Source organism: Coenobita brevimanus, chromosome 110 (assembly GCF_032717465.1).
Source record: "Coenobita brevimanus isolate Jiangsu-jjx chromosome 110, ASM3271746v2, whole genome shotgun sequence".
Lineage (NCBI taxonomy): Eukaryota > Metazoa > Arthropoda > Malacostraca > Decapoda > Coenobitidae > Coenobita > Coenobita brevimanus.
In genome coordinates this window covers 44,519,846-44,539,795 of record NC_137063.1, presented here as the reverse complement: position 1 = coordinate 44,539,795, position 19,950 = coordinate 44,519,846, and the positions used below count along the sequence as shown (strand labels likewise).

Genomic DNA, 19,950 nt, shown 5'->3' with positions numbered 1-19,950 from the left:
TCACTTCTCCCCCCCTCCATACTTCTGTTTCCTCACTTCTCCCTTTTCTTCACTTCTTCCCTTTCTTCGCGTCTATCCTTCCTTACCCCTTGTCTTCCCCCACTTCTCTCATCTCTTCACTTCACTTCCCTGCCCTTCCCTAATATCTCTCGTTCATTTCCCCCCACCTCTCCCTTCTCCATTCCTCTCCACATTTCTCCTACCTGCATTTCCCTTTCTTTTCGCTTCTCACATCTCACCGCACCTCCCTCCTCACTTCTCTCCTCCCCTCACTCTTCCTCTCCACTTACTTCTCTTCTCTCACTTCTCCATTCTCTTCACTCCTCTTCTCGTCATCCCTCACTTCTTCATTCTTTACTCATGTCACTCCTCTCCTCATTCCCTTCCTTTTCCCTCCACTTCCTCTGCCTTAATCTTTTCCCTCGCTCCTCACATCACTCTTCTTAACCTCCCTCCCCTCACCTCCCTCCAGCTGACCCCTCATCTCACCCCTTCACTTTTCCCCTCACCTCGGGCACACACCCTTCCTCATTACTGCTCTCACCTTCCCCCCCCCCTCTCTCACTCCTCCCCTTATCTTGTACCCCTTACGTCCTCTCCCTCACCCCTCATTACCTCTCCTCATTCCTAACCCTCTCTCCAGTACTCTTCCTTTACTCCCACCCTTCCTCTTCCTCAGTCCTCACCCTCCTATTCCCTGTCCCTAAACTCTCCCATTACTCTCACCCCTTCCTCACTCCTCACCTCCTCTCCCTCACTCCTCACCTCCTCTCCCTCACTCCTCACCTCCTCTCCCTCACTCACTCATCACCTCCTCTCCCTCACTCATCACCTCCTCTCCTTCACTCATCACCTCCTCTCCTTCACTCCTCACCTTCTCTCCCTCACTCCTCACCTCCTCTCCCTCACCTCTCCCCTTACTCCCACCCCTGCGTCCTCACCTCTTCCCACCCCTCCTCTCCCTCACTCATCACCTCCTCTCCTTCACTCCTCACCTTCTCTCCCTCACTCCTCACCTCCTCTCCCTCACATCTCCCCTTACTCCCACCCCTGCGTCCTCACCTCTTCCCACCCCTCCTTCACCTCTCACACGTCACAAACTCACCTTTCACAGCATTCCTCTCTCTTACTCTCACTCTCCTCTCGCCCGTCCCTGCATACCTCACACTCAGCTTACACACTTCACACACTGTCTTCTCACCTTCCACACACACACACACACACACACACACACACACACACACACACACACACACACACACACACACACACACACCTCTATCTCTCTCTCTCTCTCTCTCTCTCGCTATCAGCATTCCTCGTGCATTACGCCTTTTCATATGAATACGTCTTCCTTTATTACCCCATTCCAGGTAATGATGCGTAATTTACCTGGCCATTAGATTAACTACCTTCATTCCCTTCCTGTCATTCACTCTTTTATTCATTATTGCAATTATCTACATTGTATTTAGCACTTCTCCCATTCTTTCTTGCCTCCATCCTTACCCTCCTTCCTTACCCACTTTCTTCTTTTCTTTCCACTTTTCCTTCACCCTCCTTCACTTTCCTTGGTCCCCTTCCTTCACATCCCGTCTCTTTTCCTCTTCCTCTTCCTTATTATTTTTCTCGTTTCATTTTTATCCATTTTCTCGTTCATCTCTTCCTCCATTTTTCCTTTTCATCATTTCATTTTCTCACCCGTCATCCTGTCTCACTTTCTTCTCTCCCTTTCTCATCTCCTCGTCTTCCTGTCTTTCTTCTCACCGACATTATTCTCTTAACTTACCTGTCGCTGCTTCATCGTCATTTACGTCATCATCATTCTACTTCTCACCTACCTTCCCGTTTTCTTTCACCCTCGCTCTAACTTCTTTTGTTTCCCCCTCTCCCTTCTCCCCAGCTTCATATCCACTCATCCCTCGCCCTTATCCAACGTTATTCTCAACTTCTTGTTTTACTCAGTCTTAGTCCCAGAGAAGAGATACAATGATAACTTATTCTGTATTAGCCGATCGCGAATGAGTTGATAGTGTTGTTGTTTGCGTTCCTCTGTGTTATTTCCTTTGTACTCACCCTAACCCATATATTCATCTTCTTATTCTCACAGCTAACCTCACTGCCACCCCTCCCTTACCCACACCCGTACTCCTCCCTCACCCTCTCACTATGCCTCACCCTCACCCCACCCTCACTCATGCGCCTTACTCTAATTCCTACAGCCAGCCTCTCACTCTCACCCTTCGCATGGCCTCACCCTATCCTATCTCCAGCCACCTCTCTCTCCCTTTCTTCTCCACTACTCTTTCCCCCATTCATTTTTCCCCTTTCCCCCACCCCTCTCTCACTCTCGACCCCTCTCTCATCTTCCTTCACTCCTCTCCTTCATCCCTGCCTCACCTCAGCCTGTCTTTTACGGTCAACCTCACCCCTTCACCCCTCCCTCGCCTTCACCCCTCTCTAGCCCTGCTCCTCCTAACCTCATCCTACCCTAACCCTTAACCTCTGACGCTTCTCTCACCCTTGCCCTCACCCCAACCAAACCTTATAGCCAGTCTCTCTCCCTCCTCCTCAACCATCATCACCCCACCCAGTCTCACCCCAACTCACCCCAACCTCATCCCTCTCTCACCCCAGCCAAACCTCCACAGCCCGTCTCACCCAACCCCACCCTCACCCCGTCTCACCCAACCCCACCCTCACCCCGTCTCACCCAACCCCACCCTCACCCCTCGATGAACTGATCTATTATTCAAGCAACACATCCACCCTGACCACATTCTCTACCTCCCTCGCTCCCTTATCTCCCTACCTCCTTCCCTCTGTATACCATTTCTCTGCCTTCCTTCTTCCATTTTCCTACTGCCTACCTCCCCTTTTATCTGTCTCACTGCCTCCTCTCTACTTCTCTGCCCCTCTTTCTGCCTCCTCTCTACCGTCCCCCAACCTCTCTACCTCCCTTTCTGCCACCCCTCCATACTTCTCCGTCTCTCTGTCTCCTGTCTATCCCTTTCTACCTTCCTTTCTGCTTGCCCACCTCCCTCTATACCTGCCTGTCTGTTTACCCTCCCTACCACTCTTACCTCCTTTCCTACCTTCCTCCTTCCCTTCTGAATGTCTCTGTCTCTCTCCCTCTCAGTCTGTCTCCCTCTCAACCTCCTTGTCTCCCTCAACCTCCTACTCTCCCTCTCAGCCTCCCTCTTTACCTGCCCTCCCTTCCTCCCTCTCATTTCCCTCGTCCCTTTTCCTTTCCCTTCCCTTTCATCTCTCCCTCTGCCTTTCCTCCACAAGACCCACAAATTTCCTGACTTCCACTGTTTTCCCTCTTTCTCAAAATCTTTTCCTTAACATTTCTCGATCCTGCAGTTTTCCCTTTCCCACCACTTTTGGTTTATTGTTTTTCTTTGTGTTCTTGTACTTAATTTTCTCATTTTTCAAACTTATTATTACATTCGGTCGGCCTACCTTATATTTCTTTACTTCCCCCCCCCCTTTTTTTTTTCTTTGCCGTCGCTTCCGCTTCTCTTCGTGTCAACACTGTATTTTCTTCTTGTTTCATTATCCTTATTTCTTGTCATTCCATAATACCGGCACGTTGCTTCCGCCATTATATTACCACGAATTCTGGTCGGACAACTTTAAACTAGCCAAGTCTAATCTCATCAAGCCTTGCCTACGTTAATAGAATCTAATGTACTGTAATCCAATCCAGTGTAGTCTTACCTAACTTACGCTAACCTGACCTAACCTTATTCGGCCCTACCGCTGTTCGCCCCACCTCACATAGCATAACATAACATACCATAACATAGACCTTAGACCAGCCATCGTAAGCCAGTTCAGTCTAGTTCAGATTGATTAAAAGTTCATATTCCAAAATCAATAACTTCCTTTAAAATTATCGTGAAGTCTGGTGCTGGGTGAAAAATAATCCAGCATTTTAATTTTCATTTTATTTGTTTTTTAAAATCCGCAGTACGTGTATTTATTTTCGTCTGCGTTTGGTTCAGTTCTTTTTTCCCCTAATCCTCATACTCTTTCCATGATTTGTATTTATTTTATTAGTTTTTCTGTATTTTTGTCTTGTTTCCTATGTTATCTGTCTGTTTTATTTACATCTGCCTTTTTTTTTTTTTTTAAGGAGTCATCTTAACTTTATTATCTTCTCATACTCTCTCACTTCCTTTTCTTAGCCCCGTCTAACCTATTCTTCTGTTTTCTTTCCTTCTTTCCATACCCTGTTTGAACTCTACTCTTTCTTTACCCTTTCCTGCTTTTCCTTTTTTCACTTTCTCTTCCATTTTTGCTTTCTTTTTCATACAGTCCTGCCTGTTTCTTTCCATTCCTTTCCTTCTGCTGACTTTCCCTGCCCTTTCTGCACTCTTCTCATTCCCGTCTACCTGTTTTATCGGAGTGCCGTCCCTTTACCTTTACTGTTGCTGTTACCTGACGATTTTGGTAAACTTAATAAAGCATCTGTAACGCTTTTTCACACCCCCGTCCAGCTCAGTAAGAATGCCCCCGGCTGAATATAATAATTAGATGATAAAAATAAATTGAAAAAGACATCCATGGTCTGACTGGGTAATGCTTTCGTGAACCACCTTATGTTTCAAGGGAGCCGCATGACGAGAAATTATGTTCCTGGGATGTGTTGGTGGAGTTTTGATGAAAAGACGTCAGCGGAAAAGAGCTTGGTGGTACTTTTAATCCTTTTACATGTTTACAGTGTTTGCTATTTATTCATTTTATTTATTTTTGTTTTGGGTACTGCAATACGATTTCATTTATCCTGGCATGATGGAGATATGCACTTCATTGTATGTAACACAATCATCACTGTTCCTCTGCGTAGCCTGTTGGTATGTCGTTATAAATATACTACAGGAATGCAATATCTTGAGCCCTTTCCAGTTCGGTATTAGTGTCCAAACGGTGACATGTGAGTGTGTAGGATTGCAGGGTCTTGGATCTGTGACGAGAGTCTGAAACATAAAAAAAAGTTGTGGCAATGCTGATGATATTCATGAATATATTTCTTATCGTGTTGTTACTACTGCTACCAGTAGTAATAATAATATAATAATAATAACTGTAGTGACTAGTAATGATATTATTTTTATTATTATTATTAGTAGTAGTAGTAGTAGAAGTAGAAGAAGTAATTGTAGTACAAGTTTTGTTGTTCTTATTATGTCATCATCATCATGCATGCTGGTCCATCTAACCTGCACCTGTCTCCTTGCAGCTGAGACGCACATCTCCGAGTACCCAGGCGGCTACAGCATCAACTACGGCACCACCCTTCTGATGCAGTGTGTGGCCCTCGGCGACCCCCTGCCGGAGATTGAATGGTTCAGGGATGGAGACCCGGTTAGTAGGGGCAGGGGGGAGTTAGGGGGGAGGGGGAAGAAGGGGAGAGGATCTGCGGGGTAGAGGAGAGGGATAGGAGTAAAGTGTATAGATAAAAATAAGGTCTTTTAAACTAAATAAAAACCATGTAGTCGTAAGGAGAATGTAATAAAGACATCGTACTGAAGGGGTAGGGAGAATGTAATAAAGACATCGTACTGAAGGGGTAAGCGTAGAATTAATATAGCCCCCTCAGTGCCCTTTTCCGAGCGTTATCCTAAATAATGTAAATGCGACGCCATGTTTTTGAAGGAGATAAAAAGAGGGAATTACTGAAGGAAAAATGGAAGATCGAGTGGTTCAAGGACGGTGACAGTCGGGGGAGGGAGGGAGGGAGGGAGGGGAGGGGAGGGAAGCAGAGGAAGAATTGACGAGAGAGAGAAAGGTTGTGGAGGGGAATTTAAGTGGTGGGGAAGGGTGGGGATGGGGAGGACAGAATCGTTTAGTTTGGATAATTGAAGGGGAGAAAGGGGACTGGAGTTTGATGGTGAGGAAAGGGTAGGTATGGAGTGGTGGATGCTGGGGAGAGTTGATTTAGAGGAGAGGAAAAAGGGTAAGAGGCTGGAGGGAGGAAGGTGGAGGGTAAGGGAGAGAGGGGAGGTAGGAATTTGGAGAGAAGTGGAGGAGAGGGGAGAGAAGTGTGGGTATCGACTAAGGATAGGGGGAAAATAAGGATAATGTAAAAAGGAGATACGGTAGAAGTAAGGAAGAAGGCATTTGGCAGGGGAAGGGAAAGGAAAGATATAAGGGAGGGAATATACGATAGGAGAGAAAAGAGTGGGGAGGAAGGGGGCTGGTAAGGGAAGATTGAGGGGAGAGAAGTAAGGGCAGGAAGAGTATGGAAGAGGTAAAGAAAATATTGAATTATAAGTGACAGTGTGAGGTTGATATGTAATATGAAAGATAATGAAATTGAATAATGTAATAGAATGGTAAAGAAAAAGATACAGAAATGAGAAAAGGAAGATCATAGGTGCAAAGGAGAGGAAAGGACTGGGAATGAGTGCTGACCAAAAATAGGATAACAAAATGCCAAGAGAAGATGTGAAGGAGAGAGAGTTGTGAGGAAGGAAGACGGAACAGGAGAGGGAGAGTATGGAGCAGAAGATGGAGGGAGAATATAGAAGAGAAGAGGGAGGAAGAGTAGAATATGAGAGGAAAGAAACATATAGGAGGAGAGCGAGGAATAGCATAGAATAGGAGAGAGAGGGAGAGCATAGAAAAGGGAAGAATATAGAATAGATAAGAAGTGTAGAGGGAAAAGCTTAGGAAGTTGATAGAAAGAGAGAAAATAAAAAAGAGTAGGCTTGCAGGGAAGGAGAGATGTAGAGGAGAGGGAGAGTTGAGAGGTAGGGGACACGAGGGAGGTATGGGAGAGAAAATAGGGCGAAAGCGGGAAATTTATTGTAAGGGGGGCGATTGACGGTAGGGGAGGGGATACGGAGGAGGGAGGGAGGAAGGGAGACAGGGGGAGAGGGAAGGGATTAGGTAAGCAAAGTAAAACAGGGAGATAGGTAGGAAGGGAGAGGGAGAGATGTTAGAGGGCAGGATGGGGGGGGGGGAAGGACTAGGTACACAAAGAAAAACGGAGATGGGAGGTAGGAAGAGAAAGAGGAGAGGAGAGGTAGGGGAGAGCGAGGGAAGGGAGAGGAGAAATCAGTCAAGGGGAAAAGAGGAAGGCAGAAAGGAAAGGAAGCTGAAAGAGGAGTGGAGGTAGTTATGGAAAGGAAAAACAGAGAGAGAGAGAATGCTGGGTGTTGATTACCAAGAAAGAGAGGAAGAAGGATAAAGGGAATAAAGAAGTGAGGATGTAAGGTAATGGAAGAAGGAAGCAATACATGGATAGGAAAGGGAAGAATAAGGAGAGAGAGAGAGAGAGAGAGAGAGAGAGAGAGAGAGAAGGAAAATATAAGATAGGGAAAGAAGGAGGGATAGGACAGGGACGAGAGAGAATCATGTAGGACGGAACAGGGAAATAATGATAGGGGAATAAAGAAGAGGATGTTATGAAGGGCAAGAGAGTAAGGATAGGATGGAAGATGGAATGGGAAAAATATTGAGAATGTAAGTGAAGATAAGAGGAGGAGAGGAGTGGAGGCCAGGACGCGGGAGAACCGATAGACGGGTGGAGAATGGGAGATGGAAAGTGGGGAGGAAGAGAGAGAAAAAGGAGAAGGTAGGAAGGATGGGGAGAGAGAGATAGAACGAAGGGAGTGGGATGGCCTGATGGGGAGGAGAGAGAGAAGGAAGGCTGAGGCGAAGCAGGGAAGACTGTGAAAAGGAAATGAGAGATGCAGAGAGAAAGAGATGAAGGGAGGAAATGAGGTAGGTAGGTGGAAAAATCATGGAGAGAGAGAGGGGGGGTATGTGAAGAGGTAGGTATGACGAAAGGCGTAGACACATACGAGGAAAAGGAATTGAAATAAGTGATATGGGAAACTAACAACAGCGGAAAAAAAAAAAAAAATCTAAGCCTCTCCCGACATCGACATTTGTCCACACTTGCCCTCACTTTCCGACACTTTTCTCCTTTCAACCTCATTTTCCCTCCGCATAAAAAAAAAAAAAAAAAAAAAAAAAAGTGTTGAAATGAGAAGGACATCCAGCGGTAGAAAACACATTAATTTCGAAGTCTCTCCCGGTATCGCCATTTTCCCACACTTTTTCGACATTTTCTCCTCATCAATCTCAATTTCCCCTCCCGTTACCATTGATGCCTCTCCCCTTGTCTTCCTTCACGGACGAGGGAGTAAAGGGAAGTGAACCAGTCGCAACGAACTTAACGTCATTTTAAAAATTTGAAATTTAAATGCCGCTCGCCGCCGTTGCTCCACCCAGCCAGATATCAGGCGAAATATTTTTTGAGCCTGCTTGGATTTCTACTGATTTTTTTCTTGTATGTTATTTTTTTTTTTTAACGAGTAATTGACATGAAAATTGACCATCGCACACGTCAGGTTATTTTCCTTATTTTCTTTTTCTTTTTTTTAATAGATTTTTTTTTTGTTTTCGATACAGGCGATGAAACATTATGCCAAGATTATTGAGTCGTATGTACGTATTCAGTTTTTAAAACATTGCTTAGGACACGAATACTTGTAATGAACATATTTACGTTTAATAGTGATAACGGTAAGGATAATAATGACAGCGATAGTAGTGTAATTTTAATAAGTAGGCATTATTGTAGTACTAGTAGTAGTAGTAGTAGTAGTAATGGTGGTGGTGGTGGTCATAAAGTAGCAGATTTAGCAATAGTACGAGGAGTCGCAGTAATAATAATAATAACCAAGTAATAAAAATGCCCATTAAAGTAATGAGTTCAGGTAACGTCCAGTGGAGTCATCAGGTAAAATATTTAATAACTCCTCTCTCTCTCTCTCTCTCTCTCTCTCTCTCTCTCTCTCTCTCTCTCTCGTGTACAATCGCGTTAATGTTTACACCGGGTTGAAAATGTTGATGTTTATTCCTGGCGATATTGTTATTGTCACTGTTGTCCTTCATTTATTTTAATAATATTTATTTTATGACAATACCTTCAGTCCGATTCTCTCTCTCTCTCTCTCTCTCTGTCTCTCTCTCTCTCTCTCTCTCTCTGTCTCGCTACCACTAGATTACTTTGAATTTAAATATGACATCTAGTAGTGAAGAGATTAATGAAGGCTGTATCTAACCCCACCAGTAAAAAATAAATAATTGGATAAAGAATAAAAACCAAGTAATACGACATTGTATCAATTGAAGTGATTGATTCCTTTGATACGCCGCACCTTCCAGCAGGCGATTTGTTTCCGCACAAGTAGATCTTTCCGACTGGAGGAGTGAGATGAAGCGTTCTTTAACCACTTTGTTTCTGAAAGGTAAATAGAAGTTGAATATTATCGTCTGGAGGTAACAGGACAGCTACTACTAACACTACAGCTACTACTACTACTACTACTACTCTAATAATAATAATAATAATAATAATAATAATAATAAAGTAATAGTAATAAAAAGGCATCGTTATACTGAAAAGGTTATCTGCATCACCATCATAGGTCTCGCCTGAGAAGAAAAAATCGTCAGACTGTAACAGGAATAAAGCTTCGTCCTGGTACTGAAGGGGTTGATCTAATACCTTCTCTCCCTTCCCCACACAAAATACCCGTACAGTACCATTTATTAAAGAAAGAAAAAGAAAAACTCGATTTTACACAGTGTCGAAGCGTTCAACTTATTTTTGTTATCCTCCTCTAAACGGCAAAGAACTGGGCATTTTCTAAAATTAATCAAGGGAGGGGGAACTCCAGGGGGAACTTTGAGCTTTTGTGACTATGAGCCTGTAGGCGGAGAACTGTACGCTAAATACCCTTCCAGTTCAGTCCCTCACGCAGCAGCCCTGGGAACGAATTGCTTAGTATGAACAGAAGAATATGATGTTTTTTTTTTTTTTATTTCTCAGGTGTCGTTCTGTGTTTTATTAGTTCAGATTATTAAACTCATTTTTCTCCCAACCAAATTAAATAACATTGTAGTACCATACGTTATATTATGAAAAACCGGATTAATACTTTTGACACTGTATAATCCTTTCATAGGAACACTAGGATGAGTCATGATTTTTTCCTTCATTTTTTATATTTATTTTTTCATTTTCCTCGGGTGTTTTTGTATTGTAGTGTATATGAATAATAATATCAGGAAGGCACGTTGTGTTAAATCTTGTATGTGTATTCCTGTGTATTCTTTAGGGGTTATAGTGCAAGTGTATTGTATATCTTAATGTGGTATACTCTTTTAAGGTAGTTTATTTTTATGAACACTGGCATATCTCATAACTACTTTTCCAGGCGTTCTAGTATGTTCTTTTCTTGTTATAAAGGTGAACACCAAGGCACATTGTACGTTTTGCAAGTGTCATATTGTTCTTTTGGCATAGGTATCAGTAGGAACACAAGAACACTTAGTGCCGCGGTGTGTTCATTTAGCACTATTATGAACAGTAGATCAGATTTAAAGTGCACTGATATCAATGGAAAGCACCTAGATAACTGCTATGAACACCAGGATACACCATAACTTCTTTTGTGGGTGTTCTGGCGTGTTCTCATAGGTTATTAACGTGTTCCTCTCTCCCCGCCAGCTGCCCATGTATGAGTGGACGAACCAGGTAAGGCAGAGTTTATGTCATTTATATATAACATTTTGCCTCGGCTTGGTCTTTTGTGTGTGTGTGTGTGTGTGTGTGTGTGTGAGAGAGAGAGAGAGAGAGTTACGCATGTGACTAATCTGATGCGCGTTTTCTGTGCGTGTGTATGTATGTATGTTATGTATGAATATGTGTGTATACTTTCTCGTGCTTTGGGAAGGGTCTGCATTGATGTGTATATTTATTTGCACCGTATTTAATGCTATCAGTTTTTCTTTATATTATTTTATTTCATTTCATCGACTTAGAAAGAAAAAATCACCAGACTACCCTACTTACACTCTGGGATTTTTTTTTTTTTCGGTAATATTTCCACCGTAATCCCCGGTTTTATTTATCCATTTATTACTTTAACTAATATTGTTGTTTTTAGCATTTTTCTTTTTATTGTTATGTGGTTCTCTTGTATGTATGTCTATTTTTCCAGCTCATTTTTAGCCAGGTGAGTTTGATGGGTATATATATTTTTTCGTGTTGCTGCCAGACGGTTTTATTCAGCTCGGGGGAAGCCTTTTGTATTGAAATTAGTAATGAACATCTATTATAACCCCTTTCTTTCAAGAAGCATTTTCCAAAGATAAATTGGTGCGTCTGGAGAAATAAGAATGAAATATATAAGATACCATTGAAGTGCACGAGTTACCTTCACTCCGATGACATTCATTCTAGCCGCGCCTTAACTATTTTCACAGCTAAGGAGGACAAGTTAGAAGTGAAGCGGGGTATGTCTGACCTCCCAAGTTCGAAAAGCCTCTCGAAAACTGAAGAAAATGATGCGGAGAGTGCAAGACTGAAATTGGACACCAGTGAATAGGAGGGATTTAGGACAGTGAAAATGCAGGTGTCGTTAGTTGATTTATTTTCACTTGATGCAACTAAGTCACTCCCACAGTCTTAATATTAAGTTGATGGGCCTAATTTATCAGGAGGGAATGAGTCTTCTTGGTTACTAGTTAAATTTACTCACCAGTCTGAATTCCCTTGCCGTCAACTGAGCCCCCATGAGCTTGAAGGGGGGGGGGTTAGGGATCTTTTTCCAGGGGGGAACAGACGCGCTTTAATCTTTGGAGAGTAGACGGAGGAGGAACTGTTATCCTTATTCCTTACAAGAACTTCCCCGAAATAACAAGAACTGCAGCCGAAATAACAAAGAACTGCAACCGAAATAACAAGAACTGCAGCCAAAATAACAAGAACTGCAGCCGATATAACAAGAACTGCAGCCGAGACAAGAACTGCAGCCAAAACAACAGCCACTCTCACAACAATACTGTGGTTATGTGAAATTCGATCACCTTCATCCTGAGTCTCCTTTGTTTATCACTCAACCCTCCAGTCTAACTACACCTGGCCATCAAGGAAGCCGGCGAGATTATGGATTTTGCCAAGTGAAAAGAAACCGATTGTAGTAATGAAAAATAAACTGATTGTAGTAATAAAAAGGACAACGATTGTAGTAATAAAAAGAAACCGATTGTGGTCATAAAAAGAAACGATTGTTGTCATAAAAAAAAAAGAGACTAATTGTAGTCAAAAAAAAGAAGCCGAGTGTAATCATAAATCACAAATACAGTTAAAGAGTAACTAAATCCACCGACAACCACAACTACAGCTGCCGGATACTGACAGGCATTAATAGTAGGCATAACTATCAAGAGCACTTCATCATCACCACATACAATTTAATCAACCACAGTAAGAAGAACTATAGCTAGAACGACAAGAAACAATTAACTATATACATCAACAACCACACGTACAAATCACCGTAAAAAAAAAAAAAAAGACTAATCACAGCTACAAGAAGAAAACGGTAGCATAACCTGCGTCAGCTACTACAACCATTATCAGCCACTACAACAACAGATGCAATAACTGCAAAAGGTACAATCAGCACACCACCAAAGACTATCACAGCAGCTACAAAAAAATAAAAAATAAATAAATAACGCGTACAGGATCCACAGACAATGAAAACTACTAATATCACAGTTACAACAACAACCATATAACCAAATCTACAACAGAGAACCATTACAACCACCAAGTCATTTACATCAACGAACATGCACAACAACCACAACAACTACCAACCATTAACTACAGGAACAACGAAGGCTGAAGCGACATTATCATAAAAATAAACAAGAACATGTGATTTGCTACAGATAAGGAAAACGAGCCTAACAACAACAGCAGCAACAACAACAACATGATCCAGCAACAGTGACGGGTGTATTGTGCGCCAGTGAAGCCTGTGGAAATAATTGGAAGGCTCTCTGATGTTCTCTCTCTCTCTCTCTCTCTCTCTCTCTCTCTCTCTCTCTCTCTCTCTCTCTCACACACACACACACACACACACTCTTTCCTGCTCTCGCCCATCTCCTAACCTCCCTCAGTACGTATTTATAATTCTTCCTTCCTCTTTCCCATTTTCTAACCTCCCTCTCTCGACTTCACCTCATGTACTTTTCCTCACTCTTTTCCTTCCTTACCTTTTACCTTGTTTCCATCTCCTACCCTTTTACTTTCTTTTCCAGTCTCGTTTCCTCTTCTCCGGTCTTCCTTTCCTTCCTCTCCCCCTTTCCACTGATCTCACTTTCCCTTTTCTTCTTCCTCTTCTTTCCTTCTCTCCCCCTCTCCCTCTTCCACCCTCCTCTCTTCCTCTCATTCTTCCTGCCGCCTCCCCTCTTCTGCTGTGTTCAGACCATAATAGTAGGAATAGTGGTAGTTGTTGTGATTGTGCAGGTAGCGATGGTGGTAGTTGTACAGCTGGTGCACTGTTCTTAATGGTAGAGGCAGTGGTAGTGATGGTAACGGTGTTGGTGATAATGGTTATGGTATGGTAGCTGTGAGAATATTGTATGTTGCAGATGATTAATGAGATACTTAAATTGTGGTTGTGACGATGATGGATTTGTTGAAGATAATTGATGCCAGGAAAGGAGTTGTGGTAATTGTTATGGTGCTGATGATGAATAGGCTATGTTAATAATGATTTTGATTGGGGTGATGGTGATGACTGTGGTATTAGCGACTGTTATATTCATGGTATTAAAAAAGATACCGGACTTATATTCTGGTATGACTATGGTGGTGATGGTAGTGATGATGAGGATGGCTATGGTGATGATGGTAGTGATGATGAGGATGGCAAAGGTGATGATAATAGCTGTGTTGGCAACGTTTCTCGAGGTGTCATTTTCATAACAGATAATTTAACCAAGGCAAAATGACGATACTTTAAAGATACTGCCTTTCCCATAGTAAGGACATACAGACACACAAGGGTAGTAAACTTGGAAGATACAGCCAGACAGACAAATAGACAGTAAAAACAAATGAATACTTATAACAGCAAAGACTTACAAACGTTATAATAAAGAGAAAAATACCACGACTTCCACAATAAAGATGGAACGAGACAGGAGACGAGAACAGAGTAAACAACAACCAAAAAATAATAATAATAATAATAATAATAATAATAACAGTAGTAATAATAATGACACCGATGATGATGATGATGATGTTCACAGTAAAAACGGAACAAGAGACAATCGACGACAAAACTTAGCGAATAAAAAGCATCCCTTATTTCCATGGTAATGACAGAACGACAGCCAGTAAAAAAAAAAAAAAAAGGAGAGAGAGAAAGAGGAGAAAAAAAAAAGCAGCCCACATGAATGTATAGTACCGTCATTTCCATAAAAGAGAATATAACAGACGAAAAAGGAAATACAGTAAATATGAAAATACCATCTTTTCCACAGCATCAAATTTTCAGCGACCTTCAGAATATGATATTAAGGCAGGCATACGAATACTGCATTACCATTTCCATATTTAAGCAGTAATACGAAGAGCAAATTATAATGTGCAAAGTTGAAATATAGGAAGAAAACATAAATAATTCATATACGAAATAAAAGACGAAGAATAGCATGCCATAGCTACAAACAAGAAGACGCTGACCATAAATAATAATAATAGTTAAAAAAAAGAAAAAGAAAAAAGGATAGGAACATACCGATCAAAACAAACGAGAATTAAAAACACTAAACCTAGATATATGTATGAGAAAAAACATAAAGCCAAGACAAAAGATACTTAAAGATGAGTACACATTAAAAGTCGCCATTAAACTTCAAGTGTACGAGAAAAACAAAACTTCGTAATACTCTGGACTGAAATATGTAGACAAAAAACAACACAAAAACACGAAAAACCACGATATAATGATGAAAAAATAGTAAGTTTGAATTTAGGGAAAACAATACTAAACACAAGTATACGAAGGTTAATACATATGAATATACGATAAAAAGAGAAACGAAGAGGTACAGGAAAAGATAGAAGACAAATTACAAGAAAAAAAAAATATGCGTCTGAAGGAAAAAGTACATTGCAACAGCCATACTATCATTTCCATAATAAAGACATTCCCTTAGACAAAGTAACATATACCCAGCACTCCAGACAACAGACAGTAGTCCTAAATCCCTTCTTCCTTCATCCTCCTTTACCCACAGTAGTCCTAAATCCCTGCTTCCTTCAGCCTCCTTCACCCACAGTAGTCCTCCTTCCTTCATCCTCTTTTACCCACAGTAATCCTAAATCTGTGCTTCCTTCAGCTTCCTTTACCCACAGTTGTCCTAAATCCCTCCTTCCTCCATCCTCCTCTACCCACAGTAATCCTAAATCCCTCCTTTCTTCAACCCTCTCTTCTCAGAATAATGCAATATCCACCTTTCCCAGACCCCACCCTTTACACATCCATGACAGTTACCAAATGTATCCTTCCTTCATTTCCATGAACCCCCAGCCAACACCCGCAGTAGCTCTACAGTATATCTCCCTTCCCTTAACCCTCCCTGTTCCTCAGCTCTCTCCCATTCCTCATCCCCTCTCCTTTTCCCCAACCTCCATCCCACAATAGTTCTCTACTCCTCTGTATTTGAAACCTCAGCCTCACTCTGATCCTAATTCCCTTTTTTTCCCTCAACCTTCCTTTTCCCCAACCCCCAAATTCACATCATCATCATCATCATCATCTAATTCTATTCTGGGGCCCGGGACTAGGCTGGTCAGTCCCAACATTTAGGGCGAGGATGATCAGCCACGCTCGTCTCAGTGTGGCAATATGTGAATAATGAACCCCAGCCAACCTTCGGATTTAAACCATTACACCACCAGGCGTCAATTAGTTATATAGTTACATCCTCTCGTAGTAACTGGTTTCCTAGGTTACAGGAAATCATTTGGCTCGCATTACTCAGTGTGTCGTCAGTGAAGGCAACATTACATCAAGTGAGTGGATGGTGGCCGCCCCCACTTACTGGCTAATTCACATTAATCCTAACTCTTCCCTTTTCTTTCAACCCCTTCCCTTTCCCCCAGTCCCCTTTCCTGCTTTCCCTTACCCCCTCCGTTTCCCTTAATCCCTTCTCCTTTCTATTAGCCCCCTTTCGCCCTTTCCCTCACCCCCTACCTTTCCCCTCAGTCCCTCTCCCTTTCCCTTAGTCCCTTTTCCCCCTTTCCCTCAACTCCCCTGGTCCAACATTTCAGTATCGCCAACTATGGATTTCCTATGAAGGGTTGCAATTGGTGGCCGCTTATGACAATGTTGTTGGTGTGTCCGGTGCTTGGGGTGTCCAGAGGTGTCCAAAGGGGCAGTGGTCGAAATGGGAAAATGTAGGGGGGGGGGAGTAGGGGTATATGAGAGAGACGGGGGGGAGAGTAGGGGGCAGTGTATAGGAAGAAATTGGTATGATTTCAGTTTCTCTCTCTCTCTCTCTCTCTCTTTCTCTTTCTCTCTCCCTCTCTCAACACCTAAAGGCTTCGAAAGTTGCTGCAAGAGGATGTTGGTCTACGGTGGAATATTGAGGGGGGGGGAGGAGGATGGGAAGAGTATGGGTCGAGAGAGAATGAGAAAGGGTGGGGCTGTGTGTGTGTGTGTGTGTGTGTGTGTGTGTGTGTGTGGTTTCTGTAGTTTTAAAAAATGGCAAGGTCCTCCTAAGTTGTCGGAAGGTGGCACTGGTGGAAATCGAAAAATGGAAGAATGAGTTGGGTGGGAGCAGAATATGGTATCACTTTATTATTATTATTATTATTATTATTTTATTAATTGCGTGTGTTACAAATCTCCAAAGTTGTATAAAGGGAGCGCTGCTTAATTAGGGAAAATGGTGGAATAGAGGCTGTGAATTGGTATGTAAGTGAGCAAGCTTTATTTATTTTTTTTCTCAGTTTCATTTATTTACTTATTTTTCTGCCATGTTGACACTGGTCGTAAAAAAAAGAAGAGGAATGTGAGGGAGGAGTAGGTAAGTATGGGTCTGTTTTCAAGACTTTTACGTATTTATCATTTTTTTTTAGGCCTGGAAAATGGTGGTGGTGTTCCTTCTTTGGATGTTGTGTTTATCGTTGTTTTTGTTATTGTTGTTGTTGCTGGTGGTTTCATTCTCAGGATTTCGCTTTTTTTTTTTTTTTCTACTGCGTTGTGGGTGGGGCTTTGGTGATGGATGTGTTTTGGGAGAGGATGGGGAGTGGGAGGGATTCTCTATACCACCTCTGCTTCCATCGTGCATCGCTTTACTCCCGCCTCTCTCTCTCTCTCTCTCTCTCTCTCTCTCTCTCTCTCTCTCTCTCTCTCTCCCCACCCAACCGTCTTCTCTCCTTCCCCACCCTTATTGCCCTCTCCCTTTACTCCTTTTGTGTGTTCATCCTACTCCTCCGTCCTCCATCCTTTTGTCCCTCCCTTCCCCCACATTCTTTCCCTTCCACCATATATACTTTTTTTTTTTTCTCAATCCAATCTATCCTCCCCCTCTCTTTCTTTCCGTCTTTCCCCCCTTCTCTTTCTTTCCTCCCATCTTTTCCCCCCTTCTCCCATTTCTGCCTCTCCTCTCCCATCTGATTTTCCTTCCTTCTGTCCCTCCTCATTTTCCTACCTGCTTACCAGCCATCAACTTCGCTCCGTCACACATTTTTGCATTTCGTTTTTATTTATTTGTTTATTTATTTATTTGTTTATGTGAGAGGAGAAGACCAACCACGACCCGTTACTATGGGCTTTATGAGGGGAGGAGAAGCATAGTGTTTTATTATATCTGTGATTTATATTATTTTTTTTTACGGGATGGATGTAGGTTTCATTATTGTACTCTCTCTCTCTCTCTCTCTCTCTCTCTCTCTCTCTCTCTCTCTATATATATATATATATATATATATATATATATATATATCATCATCATCATCATCATCATCAGGTGTCCTCTAATTAATGCCATCCTGTCACAGAGAACAGGTATTCGCATCCTAATTGGCTTTTGCACCTGTTCCGATAACGATGGTGTGTTTGTTGCTGCATTACGATAAATAGGCGGTGTGTGTGTGTGTGTGTGTGTGTGTGTGTGAGAGAGAGAGAGAGAGAGAGAGAATGAATGTGTATGTGAGTGGGGGAGTGTTTCTGTACTTAGCCCCATCCCACAGTAACAGCACTCATTGTCCAGTAGCACACACACACACACACACACACACACACACACACACACACACACACACACACACACACACACACACACACACACACACACACACACACACACACACACACACACACAGCCGGTCAGTCAATGTGGCACGAAGCGAGAGGGCGTGCGCTTTATCATCCATTCTCTATTGTTTGCTTTGTGTCGGATGTCCGCCTCTGCGTTTGTTCACTATCTTCTCTGTGTATATGCATAGGAAGAGGAGCCACGGTGGTCCATTGGCTGCCACGTCCGCCCCTCGTTCTTGCATGCCTTAGGATTACGTTCTTGAGCCGTATTCACATGCGTTGCTCTCCAGATACACCTTCCGAAATAGTACATGACCAACATGAGATATTAATTACAATAAATACACTGGTAAGGAAAAGATGTAACAAGAAAAAAAATCCAATGGCAACGACAGTACTGCTTCCGTTTTTTCCCGTTCATTCCATGATAGAAGAACAGTCAAGCGTCATAATTATGTACCTGAAATAAATGTTCAAGGCTTGTTATTGTTAAACGTCATCATCATCACCCACTCTTTTGAGATCATAGTGAGGGAGGAAAATGAAATGCGGAAACTTGTTGCAGCGTTGACCAGTGGCGTGGGGGGAGAGAGAGAGAGAGAGAGAGAGAGAGAGAGAGCAAAAGGACGCAGCATTTTTCCTCCACCCACTTGGTTTCAGTGACGTTGTTTTAGCGTTTATTTCCTAATGGAGTTAAACATTAATTGTTGACAAAAGAAGGCATAGGTCTTCGTATTTTTGTTACCGTTAACTCCTTTGATACGATGATGTCATTTTCATTTTTTCGCGCTGTTTCCGGGCACCATTATCCAGTTTGAGAGAGAGACTATTAAACTGGAGGGGTTAGATGTACAGAGAGAGAAGTAAGTATCCTCCCAGTTCCATGTGAAGAAAATTTACAACTGGCGAAATACAATGAAAACTCAGTGTCAGCCTGTGCCTGTTTCTCGACTTTTCCGCCATGTATTCGTTTAACTTTGGAAAGATACTTATTTCTCTCCCTGCACCTTCATTCATTGTTATCGTATTTCGTAAGATAAATAGAATCGTCTGGTGACAGCAAGAAATAAAACTTTCGTCTCCAAAGTGAAGAGCTCAGTATTTCAGGCTCCTTTAACTCACCAACTAAGTCGTCTGACTTTAGCTGAAAGAGATTACTAGACTTGTCCTTACCGTGAGAGGGTTAGTGTTATCAGTATTAACACTCAAGCTTCCTATGGCGCATTCAGCTATATAAAATTGTGTGGCTTTGGCTGGAATATAATACTAGAATTGCTTCTACCATGAGAGGGCATTTTATTTAGGCCTTCTCACACTGTATTTCTTATCAGCAATGTGTCTCCAGTGCAGCGGTGTAGAAAACTGTAGCTTAGTTTGTTCCTCCTGATAACAGTAGTCCCCTAGCTCTCTCTCTCTCTCTCTCTCATTCATGACTGGTGAAATACCCGCCCTCTCTGGCGTACACAAAAGCAGGCTGGGCGGGGAATCTAGGTGTTTATCGCCCACATCCATCAATGCAAATGGCTTCATAAAGTGGACTCCCTCGCGCTTGGCTCACCTCTTCTCTTTCCTGGCGTCAGATTAGCCTAATAAATACGGTGCGGGGGTGTGTCTGGGAATGTGTTTAGCTGGGAGATAATAACTGTCCAGACCAGGATGGAATAAGGCTTTGTTTTCCCTTCCCTTCCCAGTCTCTTGATGTGATTAGATGCAGTGTGCAGGACGGGTGGGGGGAGGTGCGGGAGGTTTTGTGTGTGTGGGGGGGTGGGGGGGGAAGTACGTGTGT

The 19,950-nt window shown here is 42.6% G+C and overlaps 1 protein-coding gene across 1 annotated transcript in view; it reads left to right on the top strand.

Annotated features, from left to right (window-relative positions):
• The first annotated feature begins 5,310 nt into the window (after nucleotides 1-5,310).
• Nucleotides 5,311-19,950, top strand: part of LOC145417488 (tyrosine-protein kinase transmembrane receptor Ror2-like) — a 146,748-nt gene continuing 132,108 nt past the window's right edge. Inside the window, exons 1-2 of the mRNA XM_080286195.1 lie at nucleotides 5,311-5,373; nucleotides 10,538-10,564. Of these exons, the coding sequence (XP_080142321.1) occupies nucleotides 5,311-5,373; nucleotides 10,538-10,564 (90 nt within the window). The remainder of the gene's footprint in view (nucleotides 5,374-10,537; nucleotides 10,565-19,950) is intronic.